Source organism: Episyrphus balteatus, chromosome 1, assembly GCF_945859705.1.
Source record: "Episyrphus balteatus chromosome 1, idEpiBalt1.1, whole genome shotgun sequence".
Classification (NCBI taxonomy): Eukaryota; Metazoa; Arthropoda; class Insecta; order Diptera; family Syrphidae; genus Episyrphus; species Episyrphus balteatus.
Window position 1 is genome coordinate 121,697,149 of NC_079134.1, and position 26,653 is coordinate 121,723,801.

The following is a 26,653-nucleotide window of genomic DNA, read 5'->3' on the forward strand; positions in this document are numbered from 1 at the left end:
TGGCCAAGCCTTAAATCTTTTCACATGATAAATTCTTTATCACAATTCAATATTCTTGTGAAAATTAATAAACAAATAAAAAACACAGTTAAAAAAAATAAACAATCTCTACCACAGTACACATAATAAGGTAATATATTCCGAACGTTGTCAAAATTTGTTTGTCAAAAATGGGCACCAATATGTCAAATCGGCCTTTGATTTTTATATTTTAATCGCAGTAAACAGGAAATATTTTTTTGTTTTAATTTATAAAATGTCATTTAAAATAATTATAAATTGAAAAATAACAAATTTTCCTGGTGCTTCTTCGCGGAAAATGGTCGATAATTGTTAAAAAATTAGTGTTGTGCGTGGTTTTTCGGTTTTTGTGCGTTTTTCGTCGGTATTTTAAAACAAATAAGAATTCGATAGCTGACGTTGGTCGCCAAATTGTCATGTTTTGACAATTTGGCGACCAATGTCAGTTCGGAATATATTACCTTTTTATGTGTACTGTGAATCTCTACTACACCCGGATTCGAATCTAGGCCGGTAGAGTAAAAGGCAACCGCCTTAAGGCTTGGCCACACCGGAGGGTATGCGGCAGAGGTATGGGTAGAGGTAACGGTACTTGTATGAAAAAAATTCCAAACTGACATATCAACGTTCAGATGTGGAATTTTTTTCATACAAATATCGTTACCGCTACCCGTACCGCTACCGCATACCCTCCAGTGTGGCCAAGCCTTTAAGGCTTGTATTAAAAAAATTCCACACCCGAACGTTGTTTTGTCAGTTTGAAATTTTTTCCATACAAATACCCGTACCGTTACCTGTACCTCTACCGCGTACCCTTCGGTGTGGCCAAGCCTTTACTCACTAGGCTAATTCGAATTTGTTTATTATGAAAACTTTTGTTCATATAAGCTATTTTTCTCAAAAATGAAAGTTTTTTTCATTTAGTACTTTTTAGTACACATGTTATCCCATTGAGTTTGAGAATTCGGAATTTCGCTCAGCCGTCAGTACCAAACGAACAAAAAAAAAAATAAAAAATATTGTTTCGTAAACCGCGTGAAAACATAAACAAACCAAATTTTCAAGGACGCGCGCAATTTCAAAGCATTTTTTGTCTGTAAAAAAAACTCATACAAATCGATTTAAAGTGTTTTATGGTAACTACTTTCTACTAAAACTTAATCTAGTGTCTAAAAATCGAAATAAATACTAAATTTAAAATACATTTCTATGCAATTTTTTGTTTTTTTGTTTAGTTGGTTTGTTTTTGCTGGTTTGTTTTGATTTTCGCCGAGTTTAAAACGTCAAAATGGTAACTGTAAAAGGAAAGAGAAGACAAGGACAAATGTTCGAATTTCCCAATCGCATAAGGGGTGCCTGTGAAGTGATAAAATGAAAAAAAAAAAAAAACGCTGTGAAAATTGAAATGATAATATTTTTACCACTTCACAGCTTCACAGATCGAGAATTGACCCCCTGGTATCGATCTGCATCGAAATTTCGATTCGATCTTTCAATCGAATTCCTATAATCTATATTTGTGAAAATCTCTGCATATTGATCTACTCTCTTTATCTAACATCTATGATTTTTAATTGTGTCCCCTTTTTCTGCAGATATGAAAGTGCAAAACAATTTAAATCCACCATCGCTTTTTTTTCCCCAGAATCCAAACAGCTCCCCAATAAAATAAACGCTCACATTCCTTTTGTTTCAACCATAAAATCGAATTTTCAACTGAACGTTTCCATTCGAACTGTCACACACATACAAAAATAATGGCGCAAATTCTTACCGCAGTTAATGCACTTTTACTGTACTCTTATACACAAGCAAACCTACACACATAAAACAAAAAAAAAACAACTACACATGTATATGTGCGTTTGTTTCTTGTTTTATTTTTGTTTCTTTTTCACTTTTTCATCCCGACCGAGACGACAGCCGTTGTGTTTGCGCTTGTCTATCCACGCCATGTTCTGCTTCTGCTACTTCTGTACTGTATATTGCTTGCTTTGCTTATTGCTTTAGTATTGTTTGGCAGTCACAAAAGGTTGTGTGTTGGAAAATATTGTTTTAGTAGAAAAGATAAAAAAAAAAAATTTAAATTCGCTATTAAATACTAAATAAAATATAAGTACTTATACGAACGGCGTTTGTTGAATTTTAATTAAAAAAAATTTATTATATTATCCTAATCTCTTTATAACTATTCTATGATAAAACTGTGAACTTTTTACAAAAAAAAAAAAAAAAAAAACTAAACGACTTTGTGTGAACTTATGAAGACGATCCAACCAACCCCCGCAACATAATTTTGTTTCTGTGAATATTTTGGAATATAAAACATACATATTAACAAAATAAAAAACATTAAAAAAAAGGTTTGTTTATTATAAATAATAATAATCTCCATTGTTTCTATATAATTGTGTGTTTAGGAAATGCTCTTTACAACACAAAAAATTGTTCTCGAAAAATTGGATACATAAAATCTGCCATTTTGCGGCATATTCCATTTCCATTCCGTTTCCCCTCTAACAAAGAACTATTCCTTGGTTTTTTTTTTTTTTTTTTTTTGTGCAGACAGTCAGCCAGTTCAGTACAAATACAAAAAAACAGTCAAGGATAGGATTGGCTTGTATTTTGTACACCGCCGAAGTTTTGTTCCAAGTTTTTTTAGTTGACTTCTTGCACAAATTTATCCAAAAAATAATACAAAATCTATAAAATATTTTAAAGGTATAAATTTGATATAAAAAATCTTGACAAAAGTTATATTTAATTGTTATTCATTTTTTGATTCAAGTTCCGCGTGTTCATTATAAAAAAAGTATCATCGTCGTCGTCGTTGTTCGACGAACAAGATTATTTTATTTTTTTTTTCTCTGTTTGGAGCGCTCGCTCTGAGCTCTGCTGAGGGTCAACGTTCTATGTTAGAGGGTTCATTTAATTCAGAAATTCAGCTTTAGCTTCAGCGCAGAAAACAAATGGTTTGTTAATTTTAATAAATTATAATTTGTTCAACTGGTATTATTAATTTTTTTTTTGTTATTTTTCTTTAATTTTTTGTCTGTATTGGATTTATTCTAAGGGGATACAAAATCCCTTTTATGTAAAAAGACGGACCTTTTTTTATTATACACAATTTTTGGTCTACTTGATTATTTTTTTCAAATTAACTTATTTAATATATTTTTGCATTTTTGTATTAACAAAAAAAAAATAATAAGTACCCACATAAGCCAGAGAGCCGCCACAGAGACAACAGCAGCAAAAGCAGTTGTTGTATTTTGTCTCGGGCTCTCTGCTGGTGGAATCTCATTTTATTTTTTAACAAACTTCCGCAATTATCTAAACGTTTTTAATGTTAAAAAGAAAAACATGCCTCTTCTTTTTGATTTGGTATAGTTCGTTGTTCTTTTTTCTTTAATTTTTCTTTTTTTTTTCTATACTTTACTTATTTTTTACTTTGTCCTCTGTGACTTCTTTTGAGTACCTACGACTGCGGTTGTATAGCTGTAGCGTATATACATTTTTTTTGTTGTTTCAAACCAATTATTAAAGAAGTTGCCGATTACAATGAATAAACTCTAAAACACGTTTTGAATAAAAATAGTAATGACCTTGGTTTTAGAGTTGAAGGCTTCCACTATATACTCTGCTGAGACTGACTGAGAGCTCTCTGACAACGTTGAATTCCATATTTTGACCTGATCTTGAAAATTTTGTTGTCTATCTATCTACATAAATGTGTTATTTATTAGTTTTATAAAACTCTTCATGGTCTTTTTTCAAGCTCTACCTTAAAATGTACAATTCTTTTTGTTTTGTTTAATTCGTTTTTTGTTAATCTTTTATAGGTACCTACACTTATTAGATAGTTAGGTAGAATTTTTTTTTTTTATTTTTTTTTTTGATTCATCTTAATTAAATTAAAACAAATTTTTGTCTACCTAGACTATTTTATTTTATTTTTCTTATTTGATTGATTTATATGTTGCAAATAATTGAGGTAGATAGGACAAAAAATAATGGTGTATAAAAAAAGTCTAGTCTAGTCGAAATATAGTATAAAAAATGTTTGGCTGGTTCTTGGTTGGTTGTTTTGTTGTTGTTATTGCTTTTGTCATACCTCCTCTATAGAAGACAGGCAACAAATAGATCAATATAATACCTACAGGGACTTGGTTTTTTTTGTTATGTGAGAATGTATGAGTGTGTATTTGTGTGTTTGGTTTTTTTTATAGTGAGAATGTGTTGAGAGAAAGACATCTGCAAACTGGACGACGACCGACGACGAGGCTGTGTGTTTCTCTAGTTATTTTTATTTGATTGTGTATCTTTATCCATTAAACAAAAAAAAAAAATACAAAAAAAATAAATAAGAAAGGTAGAAAAAGAATTGTAGACAAAGGGTTTCGCCCGCGTTTTTGGATTTTAGCACAATCAACCAAGAGGTGACTTCTTGTGCTAAACAAACCTGAATTTTGTATTTAACTTTATTTTTTCTTTTCTTTTGGATTAAAATTTTGTTTATCTGGAATCAAAACGGGGTTCAGAATATTTAATTTTTTTTTTTCATTTTAAACAAATTACTTCTGATATAATATTATGCAAGGTAGTATAGTAGGTAGATATATAATAATAATATAAACTAATAAAGTTTATTGTTGAAAGGAATGGAAGTCGTTGATTTTGCAAGTTAAAAAGTCAATGGCCGGAGTCTTTGAATAATTTAACAAAAGAAAAAAAAAAAATATTTAATGCTTAGATACCTTGTTAGGTGAAGATACTATTAAATTAGTTTTATGAAGTTTAAATAATTGTGTTTGATGTAGAAGTAAGTGTATGAATATTTTTTGTTTTACATGTGGAAGGTGTGAGTCACATTTATAAAATGTGACAAAAGAAGTCAAGGTTGTGTGACAGGCGGGACAAAAGAAATCGTTGTATACTTATGAGGGACTTGATAAAAAAAGGACTTAAAAAAAAAAAAATAAATTGGTGGGTAATAATTGATACATTAGATTGCAGCTGTTTAAAAACGAACATCTCGTTTTTTTTTATAAAATCATGTGTTCTCAATAAAAAGTTTTAGGTAGGTACTTTCAAAAAATTAATAAAAAGGAACTGTCAGTTGAGCGATACCCAGTCAAATCATTCATGGCCACCTGTCATTTTTCTTGTAGGTAGTAAATGCTCCGAAAGTTTTTTTTTTTTTTTCAAGCATCTATCTTTACATTAAAGGAAGTGATTTTAAAGTTTTAAAGTTTTTAAATTGCCACTTTTTCGGTTAAGAAACTTCTACTGGTTTGTAATGAGGCAGTTGTTGCATTGTTTTAAGAACATATCGATTAGCTGTAGATTTTCTAAATTTTAAGAATAGGTACATAATTTAAGAAATATACCTACATGATTATAAATTACTATTTTAACACCTGTTTTACCATGTTTTGCACAGAATACCTACATACAATAAAATGTTTAAACTAGTAATTTTTTGTTTTTTGTTTTTGTTGAAAGAATGGAAGTCATTGACTTGGAATTTCAAGTCAATGACCGGAATCTTGAATAATTACAAAAAAGAAATGCTTAGATATCTACCTAGTTAGATGAGTTTTATAAGAGTAAGGTAGTAATAAGTACAGGGTGAATCACATACATACATTCTAATAAAATGCTAAGGAGTCATGTTTTAGATGTAAAAGAAATATATGTAAGTATGTAATAGTAGGTAGGTAGAGCTTAGCATAAAGCTCTTGGGACTCAGAAGTCTGGTCTTTTAGTTTTTGTTCTTTGTCAATAAATAGTTTAGTTACCTATCTAGGTATAAAAATAAATTTTAAATTAAATAGAAAGTTGTTTAAAAGTAAAAAAATATTTTGAATTAAAAACAAAGAATATGTATATTTGGTAAATTTTTACTAAAATCTTCTTTTTAACATTGAATATGAAGCACTTTATATTAGTGATGCAACATGGCAATAAGAGCAGAACTTGGTTCTTGTTTTGATTAGGTTTAGTTTAAAATTGTAGGTAAATGTGGGCCCAGACTCTTTTTTTAAGATTTGAAAAATCTTTCAGTAAAAAACTGCTCCCGTAAGAACATTTCGTCGCCTCAGAAGCAAAGTGTCGTTTCTTAAAATTAAGCTATTATGCGTTAATAATACAGAAAAAATCAAAAACTAATAAGCTATTTTCTGTTCAAACTGTCATTAAAATACTTCTTAACCTGAAGGTGTGAGGGCATAATGTATCCCTGTTAACATCAAAATTACTGGTTTGATTTCAATACAAAACGACACTTCTTCAAGCATTGAGGGAAAAAAAAGAATAGTAATTATTTTTATGCGAAACGAAATACATACAAATATGTAAGTCTCTCTTTTCTTTTTTTTTTTTTTAAGAGATTTTTAAAAATGAATTATGTATGTATTGTAGGTACCATTCGATAAAATCGCTTTGCTGAAATACTCTAGATTTTGAGGTAGGACACGAAGCGACGATTTGTTTATCACTAAAATGTACCCACAATATCCAATTCTAACCCTTACTTACAATATAGCTTTTAGATGAGTAGGTACTATTGTTGTGCAGCAATATGAACTTATATTGAAAGGTTTTTAGTTAAAAAAATCAAATATTTAAAAATCAATCAGTTTGTCAGAAGCAGGAAGGGCTTACTATTACTTCAGGTGTTTCGAGACTGGTAAAGTGTTAGAGTTTTCAATTATATTAAAATCCTTGAAATTAATAATTACATGTTTTACTGCATCAATACAAAGCAAAATAAGTTCTGATTTTAAAACCAAAACTTCTCTTCGTATTCGGTATCTTACCTTTAGGTAAAGGAAGTACTGTACTTATGTATATAGCTTCCTAAAAAAATAGCCAACCGGGTTTTATTCCGCCGGCTAACTTTTGCACTATTTTTCATTAAAGTGGAATTATTTTTTTGGAGTGCATTTAACATTCTTTTTATCTTTTTTCGCCTAGGATAATTGTTTGAACGTCATCCTCGAGTTCATTAAAGCAAACCTTGAGCATTACTTTGAAATAGAACTCATAATATTGCCTTAATAGAGAGTAAGTTCTGATGAATTTAGTACTCGTTCTTAGAAACAAAGACCAATCTTTCTAAAAAGTTAAATTTTCTAACAGACAAAACTTTGCTGAATAAATAGAAGTTCTATTTTGCAGTATTGCTGCAGGTTCGCTTTTATAAACTCGATGCTCTTTTATTAGATTACAATAAATAATTTAAATAATGATTTGCGTTTTTTTTTTTTTTTCATACAATGTCCGTATTTTTTCAAAATCATACATTCAATGAGGGCAACAAAAATTACGTCGGTATGATTGAAGTTTTGTTTTCATTTAACCAATTTATTTAAGAACACTTCTTTTTAGTTTGTTATTTTATTTTTAAGTAAGTTGCACTTGTCTTTTAGTATTCAAATCTGTTATGAGCTATGATCTTTTCCAGGTAACATGACTCATGAGAAGAATGAAAAACATACTCTTAACACTACGCATGTTTTCAGATTAGAATTCCATTGAATTCTTTTGATGTGCGTTCTATTAAAAACTGCTTGTAAAATTTTCATGAGTCATGAGTAATTTTGAACCTCTAAAGGAATATGGTTAGTTATCTAAGGCCACACCGTTTCAATTTTTTTTTTTAATGGAAGACGAGTAGCTAGGTTTTTGCAAAAGTATAAATCAAAGTTTGAAGAAAGTTGAAAAAAAAAAAATCTAAAGATAGGGAAATCCTTAAAATTTATAGAAATATTAATTTTAACAAAAACTGTTAACACATAATTTATTTTCAAATAATAAAAAGCCAAATAAATAATAATCGTCCTCAGATGAAAAAGTGGAATAAGTTTCCGAACGAGAGTAATAACAATAAGCAATTAATTGAATATGTAATAATTTTGTCAATTCGCACTAAAATAACTATAAACAATGTATTTTTTTTTTAAATAAAAAGAAATGTATTGATATACATTTGGTATAATGAAAAAAAGATTAAGCTAAGCTTGTATCAATTTTTTGATATTTTCATACTCCCGCCTAGGTCTTGAAAGACTTCAAAAATCGAAGTCGATGAGAAGATCATCGTTTCAGAGTAATCTGCCCCTAACACATTAAAAGGGATTTTTATGCACCGTCAATTCCTACACGATCTTTTTCAGTTTTACGCGATCTCTATACGAGGGTCTACACGAATTTCATGCATCATCACATTGAAAGCCCTATCGAAAAATATCAATTATAAAAGTGTTTAGGACTCTAGGAGCCTATGGTTTTCCTGAAGTAAATTCTAATTTTCATGCCCGCTGATAGGCATTTCAAACAAAGGACACGTTTTTCTACTTTTCCGGTTTGCCAACTGTTTAAATTTTCTTGTTGTTGTAAAGAACCTTCTGAATAAAAATATACACTCGCATACAATTTCTGATGCATTTTTCTAATAACTTACCCCTAAAAGAGACATAATATACCCATTTTGAGCTGTTTCATTCCACATGTTTCACTTCTCTCGCCTACAAACTAGTTTCTACACTGTTTTCCTGCGAGCTGCGATTGAAGTGCAATACTCATATTGTGATGTCCCTCTCAATTTTGACGAATTGCAAAATCACCATGCAAACTTTTTTTTTCAAAATGAATTTATTGAAATTTCAAACATAAATAGGTACAGTATGTACATTAGATACCCAAAGTTTGTATAATGACGCTTTGTTAAACCCTCTAAAGTATTTGTTAGTTGTGATAAGTAGTGTCAATATTTTGTTTAGTTACACATATAGCATCTTTTTTTTTTATCAAATTGCAACTTTTGTATGATGGTATATAGGAAACTTGATGATCATATCGACCATCTGTCTAAAAATCAAAACAATACTGGTACTCAAAAAAATAGTCAGACTTCATACTTTTTTTTTAAACTATACATATTCCAATCCGATTTAGGTATATGATAGAATTTTATTTCAATGAAATCGTGCCTTATGCCTTGAGAGAATGAAAATATGAAGAATTAAAGCGATACAAAACCTATCCAAGCGTACACAAAAGCAACCAGCTGCAAAATTAAAACCACCCCGTTAATACGCAAGTGTGTGCGTGATGAGCCCTCCGCTGGGCGCATGGGTGTTTTTTTTTGTTTCTTTCTTTTGTTGTTGTTTATCTTCTATCCCTTGATTCATTTTGCAATTTTTTTGAAAGGGGGTGAATTTCGAATTGTTAAACTTTGAGTAGGTTGTAGTATAGTTTTGTTACAGGTTTTAAGAGTTTTGTACGTTAAAAGAGAATTCCAAAAATTTTATACTATATATTTTATATACTATACAGTTGTAAAAACGCATCATCCCCTGCGGAAGGAAGTGAAAGTGGATCATTGAAGAGGGTTGACAATAGTGGCGAGTGTTGTTCGATCCGATCGGGTTTCATTTTTAGAGTTTATAATATAATACTGCTGGCGAATAAAGGAAATACTTTATGTACCCGCATATATACCAATGTGTTTTGTTGTTGTTTGTTTTTGAAAATCGTAACAAAATGATAAAAATAGTAGGTAAGCAGTTGGTTATTGGTGTATCTGTATGATAGTTTTTTATTTGCTTTGTTAATATACCTATTATGATGGTTTTGGGTTTTGTTTTCTTCCGTAGTTGTTGTTATCCTTTCCGCTTAAGTGTCCTTTACACAATTATTATTTAAGTTTAAATCAATTATGTCGGTTTTACTGAAAATAACATTTCATCATTCGAAAAATGTATGGTTTGAAAGAAGATTTTTTTAAAAGACGCAAATTTGTATTTATATTGAATAATGTACATAGGTAATGCGATTACGGATTTCTGAAATCAAACAAATTTATAGACTTCGTTTAAAACGAATACCTTCCCTCATACATATGAATATATTTTATATTTGTTTTTAAATTTTAATGCCACATGCTTGCAGTGCCATTTAACAAGTGGCCCATAAAAAAATATATCATATGCATAGCTCTTGTTCAAAAGGTCTTTCATCTTTGTATATTATGCAAAGTTCTTACGAACTCGTCCAATGATTTGCATGAATATAACCATTTTTATGAGTTCAAATTTATTTAAGATAATAGACAAACAAAATATAAGAATGAATCAGAGGTTAATAATCGCAGAGTTTCTGCTAAGAACTTGTTAAGAAGCCAGCCATTGGTGACTCTACCCTACTATGTTTGAAATTGAAACTCGAACAAGGCTTTATTATTATTATTTTTTTTTTTTTTTTTTTCAATAATATAGTTTATGCTACTGATCCCATAATTTTGTTTAAATATTAAAATACAACAACAGAAATACAAATGATTGAATTTAATTAAGAAATAATGAAATGCAACAAAGTTCAAAATTAACATTTATTGTCACGCTTTTAGCATATAGATAAAAAAAAACTTCAAATTAATGAATCAATATTTATATTTTTTTGTGGAAAAGCTTTATCTTAAGGGCGTAAAATGCAGTTTGACATGGTCTTCAAATAAATGTATTAATTTTCAATTAAGTTTGAAGAACCCAGAAAAAAAACGATTGATTTTGAAAAAAAAAAAGAATTCGTCTTTATATTAAACCGGTCCGACTTAATGTTCAAGTTTTCCACACTTAAAGCGGTTAATTTCACAGTAGTCCAGCCAATTTGTATTTAAAATGGGAAGTTTTGGGTTTATTGTTTCTGGCGCCTAACTTGTTCGTTATTTCCTCTTTTTGTATAGTATGAAAATTATTTAAAAAAATACTTTCCAAGTAATGCCAATAACAAGAAAAAAGAATTTTTTTACTTCCGTAAACTCTTGTGCTTGCCATGAGAAATTTTGTTCTACTTCTGCGCCTCAAAAAACATAAAGTTGTTTACCAAAAAAAAAATTACACCAAAACTTTCCACTTTTTTATAATTTTTAAAGGAAGATAACTCCAGTTTCCGTAACATAGTATTTAAGACTCACTAACGCCTCAATTCAATTCGTAACTTACTCAGACATCAGTTCCAATTCGAAAACTAATGTAATGCATTGTGCATTACATTAGCATTCAATGCAGCAACAATTTTCATACAAAATCATCTCACATCTCCTGTAAAAATGCTGCTAATAGCCAGACCACTCTCTAAGAATGTTCGCTTGATGTAGTCAGTTTTTCCTAACATTTAAAACGATCATTTTTTATCAAATCAAATTTAAAAAACCTATTGCAAGTATAGTCGGCATGAAATTTTACTTTTTTCCAAAGAATTATGACTGGATTATTTGCCTGCTAGTAGTTTAGTCGCAGAAGTTTAAAATCTACTCATAATAGGTGTGTTTTATTTTCCTCGTGATCCAGATCAGATACCTAATTGTTTTTATTAGCTTTACAACAAAAGCAGGATTTTGTTGTTTTGTTATTGTTTTGCAAATAAATACAATAATCTGATCTGGATCACGAGGAAAATAAAACACAGCTAATGTTTTATAAATTTGAACAGACGTAAAATAAAATCAATAGAGTCAAAGTAAACAAATAAATAAAAATATGTTATGCGTATAATCGATTTTTTATATTTATTCTGCTTGTTCCTGGGCTATAGCTACGTGATTGTATTGTTTGATGTTTTCTACTTAAACACATTACAACGTTATTTCAATACAATATTTATTACTTAAGCTTAAAAAAAATTGAAAACAATATTTACGGGTGCAAAAAACAAATCCGAGTTTTTATCTTACAGTCTGTCTTCAAGAAAATATTGAGGCAGGCGGTCTTCCAATAATGTTCGAAAAAATTGTTCAACTTCTGATTGCTCTCTTTCAGCTGAATATAAAAAAATGGTATTTCTAACTACTGGTCATTGCCAAACTTACTTGTCTACTGAACCTTTTCGAATGCATAGTTTATGAAAAAAAAAAAAACAGCAAAGAGTAAACCTTTGCGGGGTTGATTTCAAAGATATCAGGACACATTCATAGAGATTCTTTAAGCTGTTTTTATGAAAAATCGTATGAATACGCTCTAATGTGTTTTAATCTTCATCGATGAAAAACTAAATAATGGACCCTTTTTATAAATAAATTTACAACTTCTAATCAAACTTTCTAATCGTTTATTTCTTTTTTAATTCTAGCCAAAATTGAAACTACATTCGAGAGACATGACTATATCAGAATCATTAATTACTTGTATTAACTAAACAAAACAACACAAACAAAAAAACCCTATCAAAAAACCATAAACAAATTCCGAATATTGGAAAACAACAAAAAATTCATTCGAAAACCAAAATCACCAGTTGGAAATGGCTACTTCTCCAACGCCATCATTAGATTCTATAAGGGGAACAAATTCAATTGAATCATATGGTGACCACAATGGTTATATGTCAGATTCTCCACTAACTTTAAGCGGCTCATCGCCCCCAGTGAGTGATTCAGCTATTTGTGACGATTACAGTGGTGCAACAAGCAGTATTGATTCCCAACACCAAACATCATCCGCATCATCATCGGCGTCATCAACTTCATCAACCAGTGGTTTGAATTGTGGCGGAACAGTATCTGGTTTATCGGCCATTCAAAGTATTGACGAAATACCTAACGACAAGGAAAACGGTGTCCAATGCAACGGCATCATAACAAGAAATCTTGTAAGCATTAGTTTTCCAAATGGTTCAACTGTCCCACGATGTACTGCATGTAAGAGCAAGCAATCAGATGCAGTAGCAAAGTGCTTTGAATGTGCTAATTTTCTCTGCTCAAATTGTGTGACGGCACATGAATTTATGCATTGCTTTAACGGACACAATGTCTGTTTGATTGAAAATCCGTCAATTTCAAATTCATTGAACAGCAATTCTGGCCTAACAAACATAAACGAATTCAAATTTGGCAATTCTCTTTCGAATATTTTCCAAACACAATCGAATCGAACAAATTCTTCATTGTCGAAAATAATTAATGGTGTTTTTGAAAATAACACACCAGTCTCCTCCTCATCCTCCTCTCAGAGCCATTGCTTCAATTGCAAGGACGAACTTTTAACCAAGCTCTCTTCAAACAACAGTATATCGAATCGCGACGACGTCAATTTACTTGCATCACAATTAATACCCTCCACCTCAATGACCAAATCTAGTCAGTATTTTTGTAATCAACATAAGAATGAACTTCTCAATTATTTTTGTCGCACTTGTAGTGCACTAGCTTGCAAGGATTGCGTTGCTAGTGAACATTCGTCGGCATTGCACGAAGTTGAACATTCTCAAGAGTTTCTTCACAAACAACCCGATTGCGTTATTCAAGGAATTGTCGCAGAACTTCGTGGAAAAGTCGGCGAAGTAGTTACTGTGGTTAGTAACTCTGATTTGATTGTAAATCAAATTAAATCTCAATACCAGAAGGCACACAGCGAAGTTAATGAAACATACCAGTTTTTCTATTCAATGTTGGACGAACGAAAACAAGAAATCCTTAAGGAACTCGAAAGTTTGCACAATGCAAAAATGCTAGCTATTAACTCTTGTGTAAATCGATCAAAGGAGGCAGTTGACAAGGCACTACAAGCATGCGACAATATTGAAAGGACTCCTGTTAAACCGAATACAGTAAAAGACGTCTTAGCTCTGCGAAAAACTGTTGAATACCAATATCAATCTGTAGTTCAGGACTTGCAGGTTCCATTTGAACTTGAATTTGTTTCCAATTATCAGTCAATTCAAGTTGGTGTTCGCAACACTTTTGGCTACATACGTGCTACAAACGAATCATCAACAACCAAACAACCACCGATTGCAAGACCAACACCTAGCAACAACACAAATCAACAATCATCAATGAATGCTTTAACTATCAACAATTCAAACAACATGGGAAATAGTCTTGGCATGAATTCGAATATTTTAGACATTTCATTTGTCAATAACTCTGTATCCGTTGCCGCACAAAATGCCCTCTCTCATTCCAGCAACAATTTTGATTCCAATGCAGTATCGTCAAAGCGTTTCAATAACAATTTCCAGAGCAGCTTTAGCACTGATCTTAATATGCAATTGAATCCATATGAGAAATGGAGCAATGGTAGCTCGGATACAATTTTCACTGGAATCTCAGAGCAATACATAACTTCATTGGGCAAAAGCGCATGCAGCAATCTCGGCAATAACAGTGTTTTATCTGTTGGAAATAATAATGTTGGTAGTCCATCATCGGATAGCATTATGGATTTGACTTCAAAACTCTTGTCCACAACAATGTATCCGCCAAAGTCACAAATCAAACGGCAAAAAATGATTTATCATTGCAAATTCGGTGAATTTGGAGTCACAGAGGGACAATTTACAGAACCAAGTGGAGTTGCTGTTAATGCTCAAAATGATATTATTGTTGCCGATACAAACAACCATCGTATCCAAATATTCGACAAGGAGGGTCGATTCAAATTCCAATTTGGTGAATGTGGCAAACGAGACGGTCAATTGTTGTATCCCAATCGTGTTGCTGTTGTAAAAACATCTGGAGACATCATAGTCACCGAACGTTCTCCAACACACCAAATACAGATTTACAACCAATACGGACAGTTTGTGCGTAAATTTGGTGCTAACATTTTACAACATCCTCGTGGTGTTACCGTGGATAATAAGGGTCGCATTATTGTTGTCGAATGTAAAGTTATGCGAGTAATTATATTTGATCAGAATGGCAATGTTATTCAGAAGTTTGGATGCAGCAAACATTTGGAATTTCCCAATGGGGTTATTGTAAATGACAAACAGGAAATCTTTATTAGCGACAATCGAGCTCATTGTGTCAAGGTTTTTAATTACGAAGGCCAATATTTGCGCCAGATTGGAGGCGAAGGCGTTACAAATTATCCAATTGGAGTTGGTATCAATTCGAATGGTGAAATACTCATTGCTGACAACCACAACAACTTTAACTTGACAATATTCACACAGGACGGTCAGTTGGTGTCAGCTTTAGAGTCGAAAGTTAAGCACGCTCAGTGCTTTGATGTTGCTCTAATGGACGACGGAAGTGTTGTCTTAGCTAGCAAGGACTATCGCTTATATATTTATCGTTATGTTCAAGCAGCACCGATAGGCTTGTAATGCAAATGTATTCGGTGCATGTACAACACTTATTTATTAACTATTTAATTAATTATTATTTTTTTTGATATATTTATATTTGTATATGTTTTTCCTTGTTTTTTTTTTTTATTTTTCTGTTTCTTAATTTTTTTGTTTTTTTATTTTTTTTTATGTATTTATTGTTTGTAATTTTTTATTTCGTTATGTTAATGTAGATATTTAAAAGACAATTGCATTTATAATATATTTTTATATATAAAAAAAAAAGAAAATAAGAAAACAAAACCTACAAAAAAAAAAAAAAAACAAAATCAATTTAATATTTTAATACTTTTTGTTATTTATTTATAAAGTAATAAACGATAGTGTTTAAGAAAAACACATGAAGTTAATTAATTTTTTTTTTATTATTATTATTATTACATACATATTATTAAATATTGGCAATCAGCAAAGACTAATTGTGGACTAAAATAAAATAAATAAAACAACAAAAAAAAATATATTGATAACTGATTAAACGTACATATTCCTCTTTACATAATTATATATAAAACTAAGTAGATGTTAATGAATTTGTTGTCTTTTTTTACCACAACAATAAAAATAAAAAAAAAACTACATAAATATCTAATCAACAATGTTTTAAATTAAAAAAATTAAATTAAAAAAACATTCATGAAATTTAAAATTAAATTTAAATTAAAAAAAATGTAAATGGGAACAAAATGTATTAAAACAAGATTCATTTAAAACTTAATTTGCACAACAATTGCACAATAATAATTAAAAAAACAACAACAACAAAAATAAATTTAAAAAATATATATATATATATAAATCGTATTACTACTATAGTATTATTTTTGCTGTATGTATGTTATGTATTGCAATTAATGCGTACTTCTTTTTTGATAATTCACTTTATATATATTTATATATAATATATATATATACATATATATATAAGTCTCTTTGATGAAGCTTAATATTACTTCTGCGTATACATATATTTTTATATAACAAAAAAAAAAACAAAACAAAAAACATAAAAAACCTAGAGTCTACATTCTATTACAAACTAAACTATTTTTATATTATCAAAAGTATTGCTGACCATGATATAAATATATAAATAATAAGTAGCTAACTACTTTTTTTTACACACATGATTATTAAACAAAACAAAAAACCAAGTATAATAAAAAAAAAAAACAAAACAAATAAAAGAAAAATATTAAGTTGTATCTGTTCTCGAATTAGGTAGTAAGCTATTATATATATTGACGTCACATTTTGTTTGTTTTCTTTTTTAGATCTCAAAAATCAATATTTTCGTTTTCTTTTTTCTATTATTTGTTTGTTTCTGAATTTTTAAAAAAGAGCATGAACATGACAGACATTCCGTAATATATATATATATACTTACAATATATATTATATTATTATATAGCAGTTAAATATGTGTACTTAAGATTTAAATAACAAAAAAAGAAACAAAAAAAAATAATAAATAAAAACTATTTTTATAATATTCTCTATTTCATGTTCTTGTGTTGCATTTTGAAAATTAATAATGTTATTAAAATAATACAACATCTGTTTAGTTATTATATTACATATTAATATTATATTACGAGTATTATAATCTATCCCAGCATTTATGTTGTTTTTTTTTTGTTTTTTATTATTATTATTTTAGTTTAGTCGACCACTACGATGATTTATATATTTGCTCTGCCAATTTTATAATTAATTACACTTGTGCTCATATTATTAAGCCACCGAAGTTAAAGCTAAGCAAGCATTTAATTTAAAATTTTAATTCTTGTATTTAAGACAAAAACTATGAAATAGATTGTATTTAATAGTTTGAACATAGCTTTTAAGCACAAAGTTATTTAAATATCACAAACCCAAGTGAATTTATGTATAATTAAGCCATCTGCATTAATCTGATTCAGTTAAAACCCATAAACAGTAAACACGGATCGAATCAAATTTGAATTTTATTTGCAACTGAACGTCACTATCTATTCGATCATTTATACTGCTCAAAGTTTGAGGTGTCCTAGCTAGTTACTTGATACAATCGAGTTATTTTCGGTAGACCATCTGTTGTCTGTTGGCAATGTTCGACAATGAAATTAGATGCAACAATTCATGATTGTACCGATCATATTCGATTGTATCAAGTTACGTGCTGGATCTTCTCAATCAAGTAAAAGTAACACAGCCTTATACCTACTTTCGCCCTCTACCATCAATAAAAATAAAAATGGCGAGACCAACTTTTGGTTTAATGAAGCCACACTTGTGGTTCCATAACCATCTTCCGTCCAGACTTGTAAAATAAACCTTAACACACAAGGTCACTTGCAATATGTGTTAAGTTGGTACAATTGACAGTCCCCAATTTTATTCAATTGATTTTGAGCAAATCAGCTACTGGATTGTAGTAAGCATTTAAAAATTCTTTTTGTCTGCACATTTGCAAGATATTGTACTGACCTGAGTTGTGCATTTTAATGCAATTATTTTATTCCGCTTTTGTCGTACTATATCATACAGAGTGGTCTTGTTTAGAGGGTTTTTAGCCGCCCTTTTAGTTGAATGAAACGACAATCATTGAAAAAGTATTTCCGAAGAAAGTTCCATGACCAGAAAAGGTCTCAAATTTTGGAAGAGGGACAATGTTTCCCAATTCTCCATTGAATACAAAATTTGAACCGGGGCTTCGGGCTCTTCATATCAAAATTTTGATGTTGAAATTAATATACTCAAACCAAAATTTGATGACCCAAGAAGAACCATACTTGTATTTTAATTTATCGGCGTAAACTTTGCTCAAATGAGCGTTTATACATTTAGTTCTTAAGTGAAATATGAACCTTCTAATTAACTTGACTCCTAACACAGAGTTTATGAAATGTGGATTGTTTTTTTGTCTACAAAAAGAAAACCCGAATAGAGAAAACAATTCACGGGAATTTTTCGATTGAAAGATCTTTTAAAAACATTTCCTCAGGAGTTTTATCATTCCCAACCACTTCAAACTTTCGCCATTTACTCCAAATAGCCAAATTCGAGAGACGATAAGTTTGGCAATAAACTTGCAATTTGATTCAATGCATTGGAGTGCCTTCATATGGCTCCTTTCGGTATTTTAATATCATTCATTTCTATTTGAGCTTTCTATGATCAGCTAGGAGTGGTTTTATAGCTCTTTTTTCGAAGCAAATTCTCAATTTTTCCGGAAATACTTAAGCATGCTTGCCACAAGAAAACCCAAGTTTTTTGGTTAGCTTACATATCATTTTGCTGTTGAATGATTTTGTAAACAAATTTTTTCTCCGACGAAGTGGAGCTTTTATTTTTGTCCATTTTTTCGAATATTTTTTCTTTTTAATTGAGATGCACAATTATGCCAACCACTTTTCAAACAAAAATATATAACTTATTTAAGAATTTGCACTTGTTTTAAGATCTTAACGAAAACAACTGCAACTTAATTTGGCGTATGGTGAAGCATACTACCAGTAAAATAATAGAACACGAACATCCTCAACAATATTATTCTAAATAATTGTGGATATTTGCTTTATGACTTAGTTATATAGGCACAAGTGTATAAATTTTAGCTTGTTAAAAAGCTAAACTTATATTATTAGTTCATCTGCGTTAAAAATAAAACACAAAATAATTATTTCTGTTGGTAGTGGTTATATATTTATAATATATTAAAGGATGGGTTACAAAAAAAAAATAAAACAAAAAAGTTATATTTAAAAAAAATGCTCTAGCTGAATTAAGACTAGTCTTCTCTGTTTTTATTTTATATTTCTGTTTGTTGAAAAATAAATATAATATTATTATAAGGAAAAAAAAAATAATAAAATATTCGATTTGCTTCTGAAAAACTGCAAGTGTGTACAGTAAGTGTATCTGTTGAGGATATATTTTCCTTGAAAAAAAAAGTAAATAAATAAATAAATAAAAAAAAATAAAATAAATCTTTGCGAGTTTGTATTACTAAGCTGTTTAACTGTTGTATACTCAAAAATGTTAAAATAAGCTGTTTAATCTAGTGTTAATATTTAAATTATATTTTTGATATATTTCAATATTTTGATACGTGAACAAAACAAAACAAAAAAAGTAAGATAAACCAAAATATTTTAATAAAAAGAAAAGAAAGAAATGAATTAAAATATTGACAGGAAAAAAATTATTAACTAGACTAAAATGATCTAAAAAAAAAACAAAAAAAGTTTTCTTATAAAACAAAACATCTCTACAGTGTTATTGATTGTGTATTTAAAAAAAATGAATAAAACAAAAAAAGAAACAAAAAAACACTCCGATCTAAGTAATTTTTATGACTTGTAGTTTTATAACGACTGACTGACTTTATAAAAAAAAAAATAATATAAATATGCATTTAGTTGTAACAATCATGTTTCGTTTTATGAATTGAATTTTTAACTGTCTAGCAACTAAGTGATTTTTATTGTGTTTTTTATTTAGATTATATTGAATATATGTATATCTATATATATATGTTCAGGTTATTACTAAGCGAAAGCCCCATATTTGTTACTTTAACTCTGTTCTTAGATAAAACAAAACATAAAAGAAAAAAACCCTTTCACTTGAAAGCATTAAATAAAAATTAAATATGTAATGACATTATTAAACGTAAAAAAAAAATAATAATAATAAGAAAAAACCAACACCTTTGTATGGTTTTTATTTTTCACACCATCCATGATTCCAACTACATACATATATAAATATATATAATTTATATATAAAATATGCAATTAAAAATATTTAAAAAAACAAAATAAAAAAAAACTACTTTTTTTATTATGATTATTATTATTATTATAAATTTAAATGTTAAATGAGAGTGTGGTTTTTGCATTCGTTTACAGATACATATTGTAATAACGAAACTCGTTTAGGGAATTTTGAAATTAGAAATTGTATTGTAACATGAATTGTCAATTCGTATTTTAATAATTATTTTTGCTAAGCTAAAAATATGAAACATTTTACATAAAAATAATGTCAAGACTTGTTCGGTTTAAAACAGTTTTTCGCGTTTATTACAATGATGATGATAAAAAAAAAACGATATCATAACTAGTGTTAGTTATTATTATTAAAAGATTAAAAAAAAAACAACAACAAACAAGAAACAAAACATAAAACAAAAAAAAAAAATGTTGCAGCTGTTTTAGTTTGCTTATCTCATACAATTATTATAACCTTCTTGTAGTTTAATGTTTTTAATAAATTTGTCTACTATAAAAGACTTAATGAATTAAATTTTATTTATATACATATAAAGATAATAATACAAAAAAAAAAAAACAAAACAAACAAACATAAACAAAAAAAATTTAATAATTATGTATTCCAATTTATTTATTTTTTACATATGATGAAAATCCTGAGAAGTAAACTCGCATTTTTGTTTTTTTATCGTTGTTATAATTGTTATGATTTTATTTTTTTTATTTTTATTTTAATTCTTATCAATATAATTTTAATTTTTTTTTTTTTGAAATAAAAAAAAAAACCTATGATGTTTAATTATAAAAATTTATATATCATTAACACATCATCTCACGAGAATGCTTCGATCAGTAAATTGTTACTTTTTTGTATTTGCTCGATTTTTGCTTTTCTATGTTATTTCTTTTTTTATTATATAATATTGTGCAAATATTTATGTATTACTTTGTGTTTATTTAATGTTTGTCATATTTTTTATTTTGTTTTTGATTTTTGTTACATGACTAATGCAAGAGTAAAGAACATTTTATTATTTAATTTTTTTATTTTGTTTTTATAATGTTTTTTCTCTTCCCCCTTTACTTTGTTGCTTCCTATTTTTATTGTCATTATTTTGTTGATTATTTTTGTTTTGTATTGGAATACTACTACATACTTTCTTCTTTGTTTTGTTGTCGTCCGTTAGTTAAAGTGGAGTCATTTTAGCAAAATGTCTACCGGAATCGTTTTTTGTATGGATTTTTGTTTTTAATTTAGTGTTAAAAAATACTTGTACCAATGTACCCTTATACGATTGAAAATTGTAGTTCTACCTGAATTTTGAAAAGGATTAATATTGAAATGGCTTTTTTTAAAACAATTTGAATACATACATATTTGGCAAACATATAAAGTGACCAAATATTTTTTTGGTTTGTTTTACATTGGCCATTTACTTTGTTTGGAGTTAGTTTTACCTTATTTTCAAAATATCTGGTTATGCATTGTATTATGTTTTTGAAACTCTTATCCAAAAACTAAAGTGCATAATAAATGTGTTTTTGTAGAACAGCCTTCAGTTGGAATAAAGTTTCAGCTCATTTGTTGGTCCGAAGGTTACTCTTTGATTTTAGATTTGTTAAGGAAAATAAAACTTTAATTGGTATGCTTTTAATAGTCACTCCTACTGATCTTTAACAGTTCAAAGGGTTTTAAGAGGGTCAAAAATGTCAGCTTTCTTTCTTGGTGATATCTGAGACAAAAAATTTATGAATTAATTTCTCAGTGAAATTTTTTCTGGCCTAATAGCTATATCTCGCAACGACTTTTTCCAGCGGATTTTTACTGAATTTTGTATTTATCAATTACATTTTAAAAAATAAATTGTATATTCATATTTAAAAAATAGCCTGGGCCCAGCATTAAACTTGATATAATCGAGTGCGTACCGACTTTTTCTAAATTGATTCCATCGAAGGTTTTCAATGGAGAATGCGCGATTGATCAAAATTAGATGTACCTACTACCGCTGCTCAAACTTTTTCCCATTTTTAAAAACTTTGTTATCAAGAATCATCTTCGGAAATTGGGACAAAATTCTTTTCTGAAAATACACAATACATATACGTCGATATTTTTTCCAAGGAACTTTTTCCTAATTTGAATACAGAAATTTCCGCAAGTGAGTTGTGGGGGAAAAAGTTGTTTGTTTACATGGCAAGGATAAATATAACATGTCGCGACTTTCGTTTCTCTGGGTTTCGTTATGTCAGCAGTTCATTTCGTAATACACAATAAGGCCCTTGGCTCTACCTTTTCTTTTGACAACAACATTCGCATTGGTATTAATTGTCTTGCTCGTCATTTGACAATATTGAATTAAAGTATTTTTAAAAACATTAAACAAATTAACAAAACAGAAGTTATTTGAACGATTCCGAAAGCTAATTACTCCACTGGTATGTATATGAATGTATATTGAGAAAGATCAAACAGTAAGTATAAGAAGAAAAAGATGAAGTCAGAAAAAACCAAAAAGTAAGTATAGGAAGAAAGGTCAGAGGAATGTTTCTCTGTATAATTCGGTATCATACCACTATGAATGAAGAAAAACCAACTAAAATTATTGCAAGGGAGCAACAAAGTAAAGCTAACTAAAAAAAAACCTATAGCGTTTTGTTGGACTTGTGGCACTGATTAAAAAACTGTCTAACGACTGCATTACAACGCCCAAATGTGGATATAGGGACTAATTGCAATGGCAATTTGGCCTAGTGTGTCTAATAACCAGGGATAGGATCTTGTGGACCTAAAAACTTAAAAAAAGGCAAAATAAAACTCCCAAAAAGGCATAAAAAGGCATTTATTGAGAAAAGAATGAAATATAAAAATTAATTGCAGTAATTTTGAACAATCATGAGTTTTTTAAAATTTTCAGTTAACAAGCGCCTGCGATTGTCCCTTAAGAGTGCTCTAAAGGAGCTAAAATATCTCTCTACATCTGTAGAGACGACTGGACCCCAATTAAAGAACTCGACATCGCCCACTTCAACATTTGCCGGGAGCTCTTTGGTCGAACTACGGCATACGTTCGTTAACGTTTTGACTATTGCTTTCTCTATTTAATTAGAAGAAAATGATAGAAACATAAGGCGTCAATACGTTAACGTACGTATGCCGTAGTTCGACCCCTGGATTTGTGTTCCAATGTATTACGAAATTTATTTGTTCAACTCTTTCGAGTCCCTTATTTGCCAAAAAAAATTGATCTGTATTTCTCAAAAACATCTTTTGCGACTGCCCCTTTCGCAGCTTCCAAATCTCTCTTGATTATGTCCAAAATCTGGAGAACTTCTTCAAATCGAGTATTGTAAATTGAGTAAGTTAGCTTTTGAACTCTGATACGTGTCGGTTTTCGGCCGCGCAATAGAACGTAGAAGACAATAAATGGTAGCAATAGCAGACAGTCAAATTGCATAGGTAGATCTTTTCATTCGAATTTTGTTTGTGTGGGGTAATTTAATTTAGCTAGCTTTTTGTTTGTATATTTGAGTGTTTTGTGTGTAGGCACTACCTTTAAGACTCTTAAAAGATAAAAAAAAAACATAGGAAAAGACAAAAAAAGGCAATAACAAGAGAAAAGGCAAAAAAGGCAATAACGAAAGAAAAGGCAAAAAAAAGGCAAAATAAAATACATATATTTGGCACGAGGGGGACGTGAAACGTGTTTGTTTTTAATCTATAATGTCGTACGATTAAGCAAGAAAAAAAGGCAAATTCCACAACATCCTATCCCTGCTAATAACCTTTTTCTCAATTAAAGATGACCCGCTCTAAAAATAGAAAATGACGGTGCTCTCCTGAAGTCCCACTTTTTGGACAAATTCGGATTTGGGGTATGTCTAAAGTTTTGAAGATGTAATGTAATGTTTTTTTTTTTTTAATTCAAAATGTTCCATTAATACAAACGAAAATTTGCCATGCACACCCTTGAAACTTTCGACACACCCCAACTATAGTGAGTCTAAACAGAGGAATTACAGAGGGACAGCATGCTTCAATGTTTATAAACATTGTTGGTAATGCGACCGTCTTTTATTCACATTCAGAGTGATAAAAACAGTCGCGGAGCCAAATGCCCTCTTATTTACTAAGATTTTTAATTTCAAATTAAGTCAAACCGTTCAATTTTAACTAGTTTTATTATTTTTTTTTTTTTTTAGCAATGACTTTGTTGTTTTTCATAATTTAATAACGGATACAAGGTGTATTTTTTTGGCAAAGCTATCAACATAAGGATTTCCCAAATATCAACGTGAAACAATGATAAAGGGAAACACAAACTAATCAGCTCTATTGTGAGTTTCACGTGAAAACTTTGTATTCGCCCGGAAATAAAAGATATTACGAGTTTCATTAAAAGTTTCATCAAAACTGTTGTTCTTCACCAAAATTGAAATTAGAAAATAGCTGTTGATTACCTCGCATAATACCTAAGAAAAAGTTCAAAATAGGGGGGTTTTCCGAAAGTGAAAAACTTATCGCCCGGAACTCACAATAAGGGAAAAGTGAAATATGATTTTTCTGAGTGAACTCCGAGAAACTCACAATATGGCTGAAAATGTTTTGCAAAATTCTATCCGCAGGTCGATTTAGCTTCAATTTTAATCGGCAGCTGCCGTTATATGTATACAGGGTGTCCCACAGTCACCGCCCCAAATGAAAACCATAGATTCCTGAGGTAATTTTAAGTCGAAAAACTTAAGAGGCAATTTTCTCGTTTTTGTCCCGTTTTCGAGTTACCACGGTTTTTATGATTTTTGCTCTCTTGTCCTTTAACTGGCCTTATCTTTGCCAAACTACGTTTGATTTGAAAGATTTTTTTTACAACCAATCAAGAATTTATTACAGTTTAAGTTTGTCTCAAAACTTTTTTTTCTGCGGATAACCGTTTCTCCGCCATTTTGCATCAAACACAATTTTCTTCGTTTTTTAAGTTGTTGTTTACACTTTCATATCAATTAAGTAAAAAAAACACGTTAATAAGTATTAATTTTGTGTGCTTTTTATTAAAGCCCAGTTTATTTCCATAAAAAAAAATAAGTTTTATTTCATAAAAAAGGCTACTGAAAGTAATTAAAAAAAAATAAACAAACTGAGTGAATAAAAAAAAATAATTTTTAAATAAAAAATTAATTTAAATGAATTAAAAACTTTTTCTGAGCTATTGTGGTTAAGAAAAGAACAAATAGACAAAGCTCAGAAAAAGTTTTAATTCATTTAAATTATTTTTTTATTTAAAAATAATTTTTTTTTATTCACTCAGTTTGTTTATTTTTTTTGTTATTACTTTCAGTAGCCTTTTTTATGAAATAAAACTTATTTTTTTTTATGGAAATAAACTGGGCTTTAATAAAAAGCACACAAAATTAATACTTATTAACGTGTTTTTTTTACTTAATTGATATGAAAGTGTAAACAACAACTTAAAAAACGAAGAAAATTGTGTTTGATGCAAAATGGCGGAGAAACGGTTATCCGCAGAAAAAAAAGTTTTGAGACAAACTTAAACTGTAATAAATTCTTGATTGGTTGTAAAAAAAATCTTTCAAATCAAACGTAGTTTGGCAAAGATAAGGCCAGTTAAAGGACAAGAGAGCAAAAATCATAAAAACCGTGGTAACTCGAAAACGGGACGAAAACGAGAAAATTGCCTCTTAAGTTTTTCGACTTAAAATGACCTCAGGAATCTATGGTTTTCATTTGGGGCGGTGACTGTGGGACACCCTGTATACGTACATGTAAACTCCTACTTCAGATACGCACATAGTAATTCCAAAAAAAAACTATTCGCCCCTGGCAAGTTAGTGGAAATCATCCGATTTCATAATGAATAATGGTTCGAGGCAGGGGCGGACTGGCCCACCGGGCATTCTGGATTTTTCCCGGTAGGCCCTCGGGCAAGAAAACATTTCTTAAAAGCACTTGAAATTCCATTTTTAAATTCACTCACGTCATGCTTCAAATCGGTTTCTGGCCTTTTTAGTCAGTATAAATCTATTGTGCCCCTTATGGATCTTTCGAGACCTAAAAAATTATGTTTGTGAGCCCCCTATGTATGTTTCGAGGCCCACAGAATTATGTTTGCGGCATTTAAGTCAACGTAGGCCTCCTATGGATCTTAATGGGCCTACCGAATTCTGTTTGAGGACCCCCTATGGATTTTCAAAGGGCCCCATATGGATATTTCGAGGCCCACAAAATCATGTTTATGGCGTTTAAGTCAATGAAGGCCTCCTATGGATCTTTAGGGGCCTACCGAATTCTGTTTGTGGGTCCCCTATGGATTTTCAGGGGGCACCATATGAATCTTTCGAGGCCCACAGAATTATCTTTGTGACCTTTAAGTCAATGAAGGCCACCTATGGATCTTAATGGGCCTACCGAATTCTGTTTGTGGGCCCCCTATGGATTTTCAAAGGGTCCCATATGGATATTTCGAGGCCCACAGAATCATGTTTATGGCGTTTAAGTTAATGAAGGCCTCCTATGGATCTTTAGGGGCCTACCTGTTTGTGGGTCCCCTATGGATTTTCAGGGGGCACCATATGGATCTTTCGAGGCACACAGAATCATGTTTATGGCGTTTAAGTCAATGAAGGCCTCCTATGGATCTTAATGGGCCTACCGAATTCTGTTTGTGGGCCCCCTATGGATTTTCAAAGGGTCCCATATGGATATTTCGAGGCCC

At 30.0% G+C, this 26,653-nt stretch overlaps 1 protein-coding gene across 3 annotated transcripts; it reads left to right on the top strand.

The window, feature by feature from the left end:
- The first annotated feature begins 2,000 nt into the window (after positions 1-2,000).
- LOC129919558 (brain tumor protein) lies at positions 2,001-19,018 on the top strand. Of its 3 annotated transcripts, XM_056000492.1 has the most exons (3): positions 2,583-2,742; positions 2,810-2,993; positions 12,157-19,018. In XM_056000492.1, the coding sequence occupies exon 3, from the start codon at positions 12,328-12,330 to the stop codon at positions 15,136-15,138; it is 2,811 nt and encodes a 936-aa protein (XP_055856467.1). In that variant the 5' UTR covers positions 2,583-2,742; positions 2,810-2,993; positions 12,157-12,327; the 3' UTR covers positions 15,139-19,018. The 3 variants fall into 3 exon arrangements, with proteins under 3 accessions (XP_055856458.1, XP_055856467.1, XP_055856476.1); XM_056000483.1 differs by lacking the exons at positions 2,583-2,742; positions 2,810-2,993 and adding an exon at positions 2,001-2,384; XM_056000501.1 differs by lacking the exon at positions 2,810-2,993.
- Positions 19,019-26,653: the final 7,635 nt, after the last annotated feature.

What these genes read in the sequence shown, in the direction of transcription:
- LOC129919558 (XM_056000483.1), top strand. Translation starts at nt 12,328, where the DNA reads ATGGCTACTTCTCCAACGCCATCATTAGATTCTATAAGGGGAACAAAT.